Below are 14745 nucleotides of genomic sequence, written 5' to 3' on the forward strand. Positions count from 1 at the left end.
GGAAGAGAGAGAGAGAGAGAGAGAAATATCAATAATGACAGAGAATCATTGATCGGCTGTCCCCTGAACTCGGGATCAAGCCCACAACCTGGGCATGTGCACAATTGAACTGTGACCTCCTGGTTCAAAGGTTGATGCTCAATCACTGAGCCAAACTGGTTTCGGCTGTGGGATGCTTTTTGAACGACAGAACATAACATCCAAACATCACAAAGGAGAGCGGCTCTGGGAAGTCACCATCCTTAATCCTGTAAGATTCTTACCTTGCCTTGAAACCAAAAGTTCACAGTGAAGAAAAAAAAGAAAGGCACCAAAACTTAATAGGAATGAAAGAAAAAATAAGGGAGTGAAATAGATTGGAAACTCTATGTTCCCAAGTTCAGAGGGAGTCTAAACATTTGCTGTAGCATGAGTTCCATATTAGTGAGGCAGAGAGAAATCCTAATTTCAGTTTCAGTTATGTTCTTAAGAAGTCAATCTGAATTTTACAAACAAAAGTCATGGCACCCTCATTCTACCAAGTAATAAAAGTTAAATGAAGGAAAACAGCATCTGTCCTGGATCCGCCCAGACGAGGCCGTGGGCAGTGCCGACAGCGTGAACAGGCGCCTGTCCTCGGAGACACGCCCGCTGCAAGTCTGCACAGGTTTGGTTCCGTTCTGTCTTCTGCTCCTCACAGCTTTCTACTTCTCAACTGTAAACCCTTTGAGGACCATTTCCCATTCATCTTTGCTCCTCACTGAAGGTTTTGTATGTTGTGAATGTGCAAGGCAGTTAGTAAATACATTGTTTAAATAAATACAGAATTTAATAAAGAATGCGTTATGTACAGAATTATAGGCAGTATTAAATTTCTGGCCTTGGCTTTCCAAATTATCGTGACTCATAAGTGTCAGCAGAATTTCTATGATGGGTTCCAGCTTTACTCGCGAAACGTGGACAGATTTATTTTTAAAAATCACAGATTCAAATAAAGACACTAGCACTATTTATATATCTATCAATCAACCCCCTATCTGTGCTTACAAATCAGGTAAAAGCATTAAAATGGACTCAGTTGATTCAATTACCCAATTTCCCACCATAACTTCCAGCCTGCATATTTAAAGGATTGCTTTATCAAAACAAGGCCCAGGCATGGAAACTCTAGGCCAGGGTAGCCCCAGGTGGCAGGCATCATATGCCCATGACGACGGTCTGCGCTGCCCTGGTTTGGATTTATTCGTCACATGTGCTTTGTGAATGATCTGTGATGTGTTGTGTGTTTCATCTTCACGGACAGAAATGACGTCTCCTGCTTCTCTAGGCATTTTCCAGCAGCTTCCTACATCGACTTTGTATACAACAAACCCAGGAAAACACGTTGGCTGATTAGACCGACTTGGGTTCCCAGCTCTCCTCGTTATTTGAAAAGTAAGAGTCCTTTAACTGTTTCCTGTGTATTATTTCTACGTGCATATAAAGTATGACCATGTAACTAACATCCGACGGGAAACTAACATATGACGGGCAAGAGAGTGAGGAGAATGGGAGGGAGATGGCGTTCCATGGATGAGACGCTCTGCAAGCACCACTGCTTTTGGCCAGCAGCTCCTACGAGGGTGTGGGCAGCCTGTTCACCGCATGGAGCCAGGTACAGATTTATTCATTATTTATTGCCAGCGTACAGATTTCTCACAGACATAAAGCCAGCTCAAGTCTGAAGGCCCATAAACTTTAATGTGCCTAACAACAAGAAAACAAAATGCATTTAAAACCGCTTTAAGTTATCATTATTCTCATTATATAAATAAGGAAAATAAAGCTCAGAAGTCAAGTTGACAACTAGGAAAACTGACCTACAAGGAGGCCTATTAGAGAAAAAAACCTGGAATTTAAGGGAAAAGATCTGAGCATCCAGGAGAAAAGAGCAGGTCGCTGTGAGGGAGATAAATGAGACCAGCATCAGACTTTACTCAAGATAATGGATGGATATATTAAAGATGCTTTAAAAAGGAGCCATGAGCCATGCTCGCCGAGCTGGCCTCCCTGTGAAGAGCACCCACCTGTGAAGCACAAGCTCGGGAAGCAGCCGCGCAGCTGCTCCGCGGACGATGCTTTCAGACGCCCCTCTGGAACCAGCGTCACACCAGAGTGGAGGGCAACCACGGTGGCCGACGAGCATTAAAGAGAGATTTACTTGCAGAATTAAAATGAAGTGATTTCATGAAAGATTCGGTATAGCACACAGGGTCTATCGCTCTGACATCATAAATGCAGTGCAGCTAACACACAAAACCGGGGAGGGGAGTAGGAGGGATACACGAGAAACACAAAAAACGTGCTGGTTGTGTTAAAAGTGTTTATCTGGAAGTAAAAAGACAATATTTCAGGTCACATAATACCAGTTAAAGAGGGAAAGGGCAAGGGAATCATTTCATTATTTCTCACAGCAAGAAACCAAAACAAAGAGGGGTGGAGGAGTGGACGAGAGAGCAAAGCTATGCTACGTCCAAATAACCACTGGAACAAAACACCAGCCTTCCTAAGAAACAACAACAACAAAAAAAGAGATAACATAAAACTATAGGAAAGAATCAAGGCCAAACATTAATGTCATAATTAATGTAAATTGGCTGCACTGGGCTATTAAACAACAGGATCTTCAGATGAAAGCAAAAGTCAAGTGGAAACTGGAGGAGCGCAGAGCCCGCAGAGGCCCCGGCTGAGCGCGCTCGCAGAAGCGGGAAAGCTGCCCCGCGCTCTCAGGGAGGCCCGGCTGGAGGGGACGACATAACGAAGGAAAAACCCGAACGGCGGAATCTTTCAATGCGGCAGCCACGTGGGACTCTATAAGACAAATGACACTTTGGGGAGTCACTCATCTAATTCACCCAACAAGCATTTATCAGGGCCGCAGACCCAGGCCTCGGCCTCACTGCTCCTGTGCGGAGGCCTGGGCACAGCAGAGGAACACGTGTTGCTGGACGGAAAGATAGTGGTCGTGTCGGTCTCCTGAAACAGAAGATTAATGGAAACCGTGGCAGGCCCGACGGTACCCCCACACCCGTAGGTGCCGGTGAAACAATGCGTCTTGTTAGTGCCATACGGCACCAGGCACAAAACCGCAGCTCATTAACATGCCTGCGATGAGAATGATTGCCAAGCAAAGCCTTTTGTCATAGGGACGTAACTAATGCTTCCTGTAAAAGTAACTAAAAAGTCACAAGTTTTTTTCTCTGCCTGCCTCCCTTTTCCGTCCAAACCCGTGCTTTATATTAAAATGCCTTTCATCTTCCGTGGCATGGAAGAGTTGATGGCTGCTGGCATCAACTCTGCTAAAATCAACAATAGTGTAATTACCTACACACTTTCAAGTGCTTTCAAAACACACTGCCGGCTGGGATTTTCCTAATTTAGAAATGTGTGCTTTATGCTGGTGGTCTAGGGCTGAGCCGGGTAGAGAAGAATTTTTACATCTTGCCTAAAGCATTCTTTTCCACAGCCATTACCTGATTTGCTTGTACCTCACCCACCTTCATAAAGCGTTTGGCTCAGTCTACAACACCTCACATCACACTACTGGTTTGTGACACGATTTTAATGTACAATTTTACATGAGCTGATACGCGGAAAGCTCTTAGCAGCACAGTGCTTGACACATGACAAGAGTCAGTTTTATTATATGAATAGTTCTCTTTAAAGCATGTAAATGAGGGTAAGTGGATGACTATATGTGTGTGAGGTAAGTGGATGACTATTCTTTCATTTTCCCCATTATGCAAGTTGAAAAATGGGAAGGAATTTTAGTACATTCAGATTTCTCAGAGTATTTTTTTAAACTGCAGATTCTAAAAAAAAAAAAAAAAAAAAAAAAGAGTAAATCAACAGATGAAAATTTAATGGTATAAAATAATACAGATCAGACTTCCTTCCTGAGGATACCAAAAAATACATTTTATCAGCAATTCTCCCTTGGTCCAGCTTTAAAAAAAGGGCGGAGGGAAGAAAAAAAATCCAAGCTCTTGTGAAACCAGATCCAACCTGAGACCTCGGTATGGAGTTTAATAAATTATGTATCTGTTAGGGATTTACAAGGAAAGAAAAAAACAAAAAATGGAGAATCACTCACAAGATCAAGTTCCAAATATTTCGATAAAATAACAAACTGCATATTAACAACACTATAATCGCTCCTTTTGTTTGGTTTCTCTGCAATGACTTTTAATAAATTACTCTGCCTCCCCCATCACTCAAGTGAGCTGTCATCCGAAGGCACAATCAGTACAACACAGGACACAAAGCCACTCTCAGGCAGGGAGGGTCCGGGGAGGGCGGCTGGTGCCTGGAGAGCTGGGACTTGGTGGAATCCATAAAGCTCTTGTGTGGAGATCAAGTATCAATGACGCTATTGTGAGATTACAGCCACACACACGGAGGCTCGCTATGAATCCTCACAGGGCAGGGCACCGACTCCTGGGAAAGGCGCCTGAGTGGGAAGGGGGGCCGGCTGCCCGTGCCCGCCCTCCTGCTGGCCGAAGCGGAGGGACCCTCCGTTCCGCTCCCCAAAGCCACCCGTGCCGCTCTGTAGCCTGTCCACTCAGGAGTCAAGCCTGTCATGGCTGCCGTCTGCTATTATGGATCCAAGAAAAAGCCTGGTAACTTGTATTAGTCTTAAATATCGTTTTCCAGAAATCACAAACCAAACATAAAACACACCTTTGCCACAAAAGGCAAACAGGAGTAAAGCACGTGGTTAAAATATTTGCACCTACCTTTATAGAGTATTTGAATATTAAAATTATAATAAAAGCATTCTCTTATTATAAGGGGGCCTCAAACTTTTTAAAGTGGGGGCCAGATCCCGGTCCCTCAGAGAGCTGGAGGGCCGGACTATATGAACTACTAATTCCTACTGTAACACCTCGGCTGCGCTCACTGCCCAAAAAACCTGGCGGGCCGGATCAGACTCCTCTGCGGGCCGCATGTGGCCCGCAGGCCGTAGTTTGAAGACGCCTGTAAAGTTTCTAGAAGCAATAACTGTGGTAAAATAGCATAAACCAAGTTAGGTTTTAAATATAATTTTAAAAACCTTCTATGAATTATTATTACTCATATGAAGATGATCACTGATTGCAGTTCAGAATCAAGTGTGTGAAAAGAACAAATGAAATGAAAGCTGAGTGACAAAGCTCCAGAATTTAGGAAGGATATTACCACAAAGAAACCAGTCTGGCATTTTTTTTTTTTCTTCAAAGACTCAGAAAATAGAATTTATCTTTGGGCTCCAACTAAAATGGCCACTAAATACTATAAAGTCCACTCTTGCACAACCCTCTTTCTAGATGTTTATGTTTCACTTGATACATCAAGGAAAATGTCACCAAGTTTTAAGCAATTTTCTGCTCAAGAGCTGCTGGCAGGAGAGAAGAATTAAGGTGACCTCACAGGTGCTCTCCCTGAAGCCGCTCGCACCCAGCAATCTTTACGGCCAATCGCACAGAGGCCTGACTCCTCACCCTCCCAAGATCACTCGCTTCCAAACACACACACACACACACACACACACACACACACACACACACGACGCCTGCTAACAATAACGAACAACCTCAATATTGTTCAACTGTCAATGTTTTAAGAGTATATCTATGATGGATTCTGGCATCACCATAAATTCTTACTGATAACCAGAAATCAGTATTTTAAAGTTTATTCCCCATATATTATCAAAGATGCATAAAGTAGAAAGGGTTGTTTCTTTTAAAGCTGAACACTGAAATTTTCTTCTTTTAAGGGAAGGAAATATATGGCATTTGTATATTTTCCTCAAATATTTCACAAAATATTATTCGAGTTATCCCTAATCTTTAGAATACTTACCAAAAAATTATTCAAAACTTGGCTATTTTACATGAATACGTATATTTATTAAAAGAACATTATACTATTCCTTAATCTTTTAATGTGATGGGTAATTTGTATTATCTTTGACTCAGTTAAAAATGCTGAGTCAGAGATAATCAGAAAAAGACACATGGGTTCTTCTTCGGAAACCGACAGCCATTTGGTAAAATCCATCCACGGAGTTTAACTCCCGGCGGCAGTGCCCACTGTCTCAGCGGCCCTCACAGCCCAGGCTGAGCCATTCACTCGGCCCAATTGTTCTCGGTGCGGTTGTTCATGCTCCCTTGCCTTCCTGCTACACAAACTGCTCAAACTAAGTAAAAGGAACTCAAAATAATGGAAAAAGAATAATATCAGAATGTAAGGAGAACGCACCGAAAGCAGAAGCAAAACAGATGACTTTTGTCATTTAAAATGAAGAAAGCAAAACACGGTATAAAGGAATTCAGTGATACCCAGGGGAAGCACCAGAACGTGATGGAGTAAGATGGAAACAAATGTCAAAGAAGCCAGAAGACGGGCAAAGGGGTGGAATACCTTCGGGAAGATGGAAGTCTGTGGGACAGCAGCGAGGCAGGAGCGTCGGGGCGTGGGGGAGGGTGGGAATGGCACCCACAGCAGCAGACCAGGGAAATCCAGAGCATTTCACGTCGCTTCTCTGGGTGATACCTCCCGTCCACCCCATTTACTTTATTTCATTATTCGTTATCTTAACCCACAGCTGAGCACAGGGTAAGTTTATTTTGCTTCCCCTTCAGAGTTCACTGAGAAAATCAGCTCGTACAGTATTTCAAGTGACTTCAGGCTGTGCCTTCCACTTGGCGCCTTTCTTTAAGGGGGAATACCAGTGTCTCCTGTGGGATTACAAGCCTCACACGGAATGGGCCGCCCCCTGCCAGTTCCAGACCCTGGCCTTGCCCCACTGCTGCTCTCCTCCCTCTCGCAGGACAGAGACTGCTTCCCACAAAGCAGAGCTGAACACAGACTAGTTAACCAAGTTCACTCAGCTGAGCTGAGCCCTGTGTGAGGCCTGAAGACGCAGCCAGAGACGGGATGGGCGTGGGAGGGGCACCGGGTAGATAGAGGGCAGGGAAACAAAGCAGGCAAGTAAGGAAAACAGCTAGATCTAAAATGTACGCCTCCCCGAAACACTCAAACCCAGGCTCTCACCTTACAGCAATGTACAGCGAACACCACAGAAAAGGTCATAGTTTTCATGTAGTAGCAAAATGCAGTGGATGCACGAAAAAAAAACACCCAGAAACTAACGTACTTCACTTGTGGCATGGCAGACATTTTTTAAAAAATTTACTACACGAAACAGTAATTTTACCTAGATTCCCACTAACAACAGGTTCAAACCCTAGCGAAAGATTACCACATGCCCGCGGTTTGAACACTCATGGCACACAGAATTCCATCCGCATTTTGGAATGGACGCTGGGGCGATCGGGGGACACCTCGGCAGGACACCTTTGGGCCTCCTGGAGCTTGGCCTGGTGCCCTGGGCTGTGCTGGCGGCACTGCCTTTCACCTTGCCCTTGAAAACACTGCATGCTTGGCCTCCCCAAGCTGCAAGCCAGCTCCTGGGCATGGCAGAGGCAGACAGCGGGCAAGGGGCTCAGCTGCTGTCCAGAGTCAGGAGGGAAGCCTGGAGACACCTAAAAACTTACTTTCTGACACAACTTTGAAAGTTCCCCCTTTTGCCACTTCTACCTCCAACGCTAGTTGAAGCTTTAGTCCTTGAAAGGCAGTTCGGCATGTTGCCCCCAACCTACTTCATTTTCATATCGTGAGAGTGCTGCCCGCGTTTCCTAAGAGGAGGGACGTGTGCATTCTCCCCGTAGGCTCCGGCACAGTCCCCTCTCTCACGGAGAATGCTCAGGGAAGACCTCCTTTCCTGGGAAGGAGATTCCGGTCTCCCCACCACGGCCCTGGCTCATTCTCAGATCACGGATGTCACAGACATGGTTACCTCGAGGTCAGGTTTTGGTAGTGACAGATAATGGCTTCCCCTTCTTGATGCATGATACATTAAGTGTTTGGGCAATCTTGTTTTGGGATTAAAAAATGATAACTAGGAAATATTGTTTGGCTGTACGATGTAAGCCGTAATTCTTTTTCCTCCTTTGGGCATTTTATGATCTCCTCCATCAACTCACGAACATTTTTACAAACATCTAGACCGTGGAAGTTAAACAAACACCACCTACCACAACATGCTGAGATATGATCAGAAAACTCAAGTCTGTTCAAAAGGACGACCTCTGCTACTCTCCACGGCCCTTTTTTATTCAGAAAGGGACGCGCTGGGCACCCTTTCCCCGTGCTGAACGTCCAGCTGCAGACGACTCTCCTCCTCCTCCAGTTCTCCGCGGAGCGCCCTCGCTATCCTCAAACGCACTCTGGGCCTTGGGGATCACCTTCACCCTGATGTGCGTTGTGCACATTCTCGGACGGACGCTGCGATGCCCATACTAAGGCAACACATCACAGAAGTTGGCAGCAACGCTATCAGCAAGAATTTGGCTTCAGAATCAGGAGTGATTCATCATACATTCTAGCAGCAGAAAAACAACACACCGCTATTTTAATCCCCTGGTGTTATCAAGAACCAAAAAACAGTGCATCGAATAATTTCAAAAAGCAACCGAAGTCCTGTCTGCTGTAACATTATTCATTTTTGAAGGGTTTTCAATAAAAGACACTTGGAAAACAACAGACTACTTACCTTATTTCACAATATTTATTACAATAACAAGTCACGCTTTTACTTAATACAACTTTAGGAGGTAAAGGGGAGTCAAACTTCTGCAAAGTAACACTGAAATTCTAAAGTAAGAAAAACAAATGTCTTGTTTGCTTTACAAAAGTAATGCACTTTTTTTTTCAGCTTCTCCTTCCATACCTGAGATGACTCCAACACCTAAACGGAGGGAGCGAGGGAGCATGCCAGTGTATCTGTCACAACCAGACAGAGAAACCCGACACCGGGGTGATTTACTGGGAAGATTCCACCAAAAATACCACCGGTCCCTGTGGTACTGGGACCCATGTCCCATTGCTCTGCTTGATGCTGAAACAAAACTCCATCCCGGTCACTCTTACCTCTGGAGAACACAGGATGCTGACCATTAGGATCCCCAGCCAATATTTTCACCGAGCTGTCCGTGAATTAAATTTAAACTGTGTGCAAGTCCTCACTCAGGGCCACTAACCCCACTCTGCGCGCTCTTCGGGGGACCCCTACCTTTTCAAACACTTCTCCGCTCCCTCTTCGTTTCCGTTTTCGGGGTCTCCGGTTCACTCGAGTCCATTTCGCGACCTGAAGTTCAAACACCGCGGAGCGTTGGAACCCGGCCCCGGCCCGGCGCCGCCCCGCGCGGGGGAAAGGCTCCGGCGCCGGCGGCTCGGCTCACGGCCCCGCGCGGCGGCCTCGGGGCGGGGACGGCGCGGCCCTGACCTTCGCGGCCGCCTCCTCCCTCCCGGCTCGGGCCCGGGGGCCACCCCCGCGCCGGCGCCCCCGACACGGGGCCGGCTTCCCCCCGGGGCTCCGCGGAGGGGATGCGGCGGGACCGCCGGCCCCGGAGGGAGGCTGCGGGGACCGCGCCGCCCGCACTCACCTCGGCGCCCACCTGCCGCGCGAGCCCGCTCTCCGCCCCGGCCTGGCGCTGAGGCTGCGGGGAAGGGACAGTCAAGTTTACCCGGAGCCGCCCGCCTCCTCCCGCCCGCGTGCCCTCCGCCGCGGCGCTGACCGGACCTCGCCCGCCGCGGGGGAGCGGTGAGCGGGGCGTCGGCGCCCGGCCGCCCGCGGAGAGCGCGGCGCGGGCCGCACACCTCCGGCGCGGGGCGGCCGCGGCGGCGCGGGGCCGGGCGGCGGGAGGCGGGCGGCGCTGGTGGGGCGGGGCCTGCCTTAAAGGTATAGGCGCCGCGCCCGCTCCCGCAGGTGCCCCCGCCCGCGGCCGCCCGCGATGTTATTGTTCTCCGCGAGCGCCGTCCGTCCCGGTCCGGCCAGGCCCGCGCCGCGCCTCCCCCGGGCAGAGCGCTCGGGTGCGCACGCCTCACCTCTCCGGCCCGCCGCCGCGGCTCTGCTACGCACTGGGCGCTGCCACCCGCGGGCGCTGCCACCCATGGGCGCTGGCACCGCGGGGACGTCTGGGCCGCCCCGGAGCGGAAGCGTCGCCCGCGCACAGAGCGCCCGCACCCCGCGGCCAGTCTGCGCTCCTCTGGCCAGAGACCCGGTGCCCACACGGCCTCGGCCGGGAAGGAACTTTCCTGAGGGAGTTTTCTCCAGAAACGCATTTACACGCCATTAAGGAGGCGTTTTCCTCTGGCTCTCAGGCCCGGGGCGGCGGCAGGTGACCTCCCCGGGCAGGAGAGGAGCCCTGCTCGCCCGCGCACACTCCCCGCACCACGCGCGCTGCCCATGAACCCGAGCTTTTCGGGAGAGCTTGAGAGGTGGACTGTCTGCCTTCATCGTTTGAGGAAAGGTTTTCATTTCGTTTATAAAAATGTGTGATGTCCCAAGCTTTTCCCGCCGCCGACCCCAGAAAGGCTTTTCAAATCCCAATCAGAAATGGGCTGAACCGGGCCGGGGCGCGCCTTTGCTGAGCCTGACCAGCACTGGGACTTTATCGCAGTTCTTTAAAGAAAATCTGCCTTGCCCTCTCTTTATTGCTACTCCATCCTTCTTTCAAGATCAAAAGCTTCAGATCAAAGCCAAGATCAAACTCACTACTTTAAATAGAAGGAACTTTGTCACGGACTCTTTTACACAAAGAGGAGCTTCTTAATGGAGACATCACAGTGGAAAACTTTATGTTGCCTCTTCATCCCAGTCACAATTGAACGACCTAAAATTACATTGATGGTGCACTTCTACTTCCTAAAATAAACAACAGGTCTGGTCAAATGGGGGATTCTTGACTTGGTGTTTCCAGGAATACTGAAAACAAAAACTATAAGATTTATACTATAGACATAGTGACCGTTTTGTATCCGTATTAGTTAAGTGCTATGAAATGCATGCTAATTTGCTAAAGATTTTTTTCAGATATCAAACGTGCTTTTATATAATGTATAAACAGCACATTCAAATGTTCTGTAAAAGAAATGCATAAAAAATAGTTAATGTCTTGCAACTCTCAAGCGCACATTTCAGTAGGCAGGTAAAACTGACAAATGATGAAGCAGATTATGTAATTACAGAGCTACTTAATTTTACATGGAAATAAAACGTTTGACTATTTAAGCTTCCATGCTACCAAAAACAGCTCCAGAGTCTATAGAAATCTATTATAGGCTGACATGGACCCTGGAGTTGTTTTCCTTGGGAACTCACCATCCCTAAGAACAGTTCACTATTGATGGACTAAAACAGTGCCCCAGCTTAATGGACCTTTCTTAACTGTTGATTTATCAACAATATGAAAAGAAGTAGTCTTTGAAGAAACAAAATCAAAATAACTGCCAACAATCCAGTAGCAGAAATAAAGATAACTATTGCAAATTAAATCTTATACAGCCTTCTACGAAAATAGGCTGTTACGCCTGGGTAGTTAATACTTGAAAGCTTTCCCCCCCTTGTAATTCTCATCTGGTTGTACTCTCAATCTGTCTCTCTCTTGGTCTTCTTCTCTCTCTTTCTCTCCTCCCCCCCTCCCCCCCCCCTCTCTCTCTCTCTCTCACACACACACACACACACACACACACACACACAATCGTTTCTCACACTATGAATTCCATTGAGCCACTGGAAAGACCTTAGGAACCCCATCTTGCTGCCACTCATGGTCTCCTTTCTTCCTAACATCCAGCATCTGAACCTGAACGTTTCTGGCATAAGCTGAGCCAAGGAAACATCCTACTGTCGCTCCCTTCTAATTGCCTCCTAATGTGCTGCCTTTGTACTCTTGCCTCCCCACCCCACCCACTCCCACAGTGCATCCTCCACGGAGAAACATGAATGAGGTCTACAAAGGTAGTTCAAATGGTCACTGTGCGCTGCTGGAAAGGTTTCCTTCTCTGCCTGGCCAGGCCCTACTTGTTCTCTAGTTCTGGTCTTAAATAACTCTTCTCCAGACAGGCCCTTCCTCATTCCTGATCCAAATTATGTCACCCCACTATTCTTCCTAATAGCATCCTGTTTATTTCCTATAAAGTGCTTATCTTTTATAGCTATTTACAATATTTTATTTCTTATTAAGACTTTATTTTTTAGAGTAGTTAGAGAAATTTACATAGAAGGCACAGAGTTCCCATATGCCAACATAACAGTTTCCTTTTTTATTATTTTTAAAAAACATATTCTTATTGAGTTCAGAGAGGAAAGGAGAGGGAGGGAGAGATGAAACATCAATGATGAGAGAGAATCATTGATCAGTTGCCTCCTGCACATCCCCTACTGGGGATCAAGCACACAAACCTGGCATGTGCCCTTGACAGGAATCGAACCTGGGACCCTTCAGTCCGCAGGTGACACTATCCACTGAGCCTCATGAGGGCACATGCTAATCCGGGTAGGGTAGTTTTCTTTATTATTAACATCTTGCATTCCTGGAGGGCATTTGTTATAATTGATGTACCATATTTAATACATTATCCTATCTAATAAAAGAGAAATATGCAGACTGGCCATCACTCCAACACACAAGATGGCCACCCCATGTGGTCAGAGATGGCTACCCACATGTGGACACAGATGGCCATCACAAGATGGCCTGCAGGGGAGGGCTGTTGTGGGCAATTAGGGCAGCAGGGGAGGGCAGTTAGGAGTGACCAGGCTGGCAAGGGAGGACAATTAGGGGTGACCAAGCCTGTAGGGGAGGGCATTTGGGGGGGACCAGGCCTGCAGAGGAGAGCACTTAGGCGTCAATCAGGCTGGCAGGGGAGTGGTTAGGGGGTGATCAGGCTAGCAGGCAGAAGTGGTTAGGGGCAATCAGGCAGGCAGGCAGGTGAATGGTTGGGAGCCAGCAGTTCTGGATTGTGAGAGGGATGTCTGACTGCCCGTCTAGGCCTGATGGGATCCCAGAGGGGTCCCAGATTGGAGAGGGTGCAGGCTGGGCTGAGGGGCACCACCTCACCCCACCCCCGCATGAATTTTGTGCACCAGGCCTCTAGTTATTAACTAAAGTCCAGAGTTTACACTAGGGTTCATTCTTTATGTTTTACAGTTCTATTATAGCTATTTTTAAATTAGTTTATTGAATGTCTATTTTACAGACTAGCCTTTAAAGTTCAGGAAGAAAGAGATCCTGTCTTTTGTTCCTGATTTTTGTCCAATCACTAAAAACACTGCCTTACACATAGATGCTCAATAAATTCATTAAGTAACGGAATCTAATATAATAATAGAGGAATATGCAAATTAGCCAGGATGCTGTAACTTCAGGACCAATCCACGGGCAGAAGGCTACCAGTGGCGGAGAGCTACAGGCGGTGGTGGGTGGGTGGCCAGCTGAGGCAAGGGGCAGCAAGCTACTCACACATAGATTCATGCATGGGGCTACTCGTGTAAAGAGAAAGGAATGAATGGCTTAATGAAAGGCATATGAAATTTCAAGAAGGGGAGTCTTAAGGTGAAGATTTTTCTAATTAACTCCTGTTTGTTTCTCCACTAAAATACCTTAATTTGTAGAAAGCATATAATTGTGCTTGAGAGAGAGAGAGAGAGAGAGAGAGAGAGAGAGACACCATGGGACACAGTTACATTGCCAGGGTACTTCTAAAATGATCTCTCTCTCTCTCTTTTTAATAAAAAGAAACAAGAAATAAAGATTCCTAATTTCCTCATATATTAACCACTAAAACTATATTCCAAAATGGTGCTAGCAGTTGAGTTTAATCTAGAATTAAATATTAGCCTGCTGGCATGACACTGGAAAAGTATTAATATTAAACCATGTTGACTGTGCCCAGTACATGCCTCCTTTTGTCTCAAGCTCCCTTTCTCCAGGGGCTGATCCCAATGAAGGTAGGGTGTGGAGAGAATGGAGGAAGACAGCTTTTTAAAATTGGAATTCTATACTATCTCTGAGAATGTGGTGGAGGTACTTTAAAGTTATTTTTCAAAAACAGATGTTTGCTATTTGAAGTATATCTTTATATCTACTTCGTCCAGTAGAGATGCTGGTTTTGAAAGGAAGTTGTTCCAAGAAATCCTTGTCAAAGCAGTTCACAATGGAGGCAACCAATCCATGTCTGTCTCTGTCTCTCTGACTCTCTCTCTGTCTCTCTCTCTCTCTGTCTCTCTCTCTGTCTCTCTGTCTCTCTCTGTCTCTCTCTGTCTCTCTCTCTCTCTGTCTCTCTCTCTCTCTGTCTCTCTGTCTCTCTCTCTCTCTCTCTCTCTCTCTCTCTCTCTCTCTCTCTCTCTCTCTCTCTCTCTCTCTCTCTCTCTGTCTCTCAATAGCTGCAATTCCAGAGGCTGAGGGAAATGCCTAGTTGCGGAGATTACTTCTGGAGGGAAAACCTTTTTTCCTGCTTTCTTCTGACTTGCTTTAGTGGAGAAGAAATGACTCCTGCCTTGTGATGAGGCTCAGCAGGCGGCATAGAGAGCAGCTCACTTTCCTGGTCAACCCACAGGCCGGAGGGCAGACAAGGGGCCCTTTAATTGGACCAAACCACCTCAGATGACAAATCACTACCCTGGGCACAGCAGAGGGGAAACTGATATAAGATGTCAAAAAAAACCTTTTAATACCAAACAAGGTAGGCAGGTCCCGAAGCCTTGGCTAACTATAGAGGGCTCTATAACCAACATACATTTGGGTGAACTAAAGAGTCTAGCTCTGGAGGGTGTGGCTTAGAGGTTAAAGTGTTAGCCCACAGACTGATGGATCTCGTGTTTGATTCCAGTCAAGG

At 47.0% G+C, this 14745-nt stretch overlaps 1 protein-coding gene across 2 annotated transcripts in view; it reads right to left on the minus strand.

The window, feature by feature from the left end:
* The window catches only part of LOC118732247 (aminopeptidase O (putative)), a 287553-nt gene that overhangs the window by 63229 nt on the left and 209579 nt on the right, over positions 1 to 14745 (minus strand). For both annotated transcript variants that reach the window (XM_045570737.1, XM_045570736.1), the window contains exons 11-12: positions 9510 to 9563; positions 9137 to 9211 (exon numbers count right to left, since the gene is read on the minus strand). In XM_045570737.1, coding sequence (XP_045426693.1) covers positions 9137 to 9211; positions 9510 to 9563 — 129 coding nt within the window. The remainder of the gene's footprint in view (positions 1 to 9136; positions 9212 to 9509; positions 9564 to 14745) is intronic.

This window comes from Pipistrellus kuhlii, unplaced genomic scaffold (genome assembly GCF_014108245.1).
Source record: "Pipistrellus kuhlii isolate mPipKuh1 unplaced genomic scaffold, mPipKuh1.p scaffold_m20_p_36, whole genome shotgun sequence".
NCBI classification, from domain to species: domain Eukaryota; kingdom Metazoa; phylum Chordata; class Mammalia; order Chiroptera; family Vespertilionidae; genus Pipistrellus; species Pipistrellus kuhlii.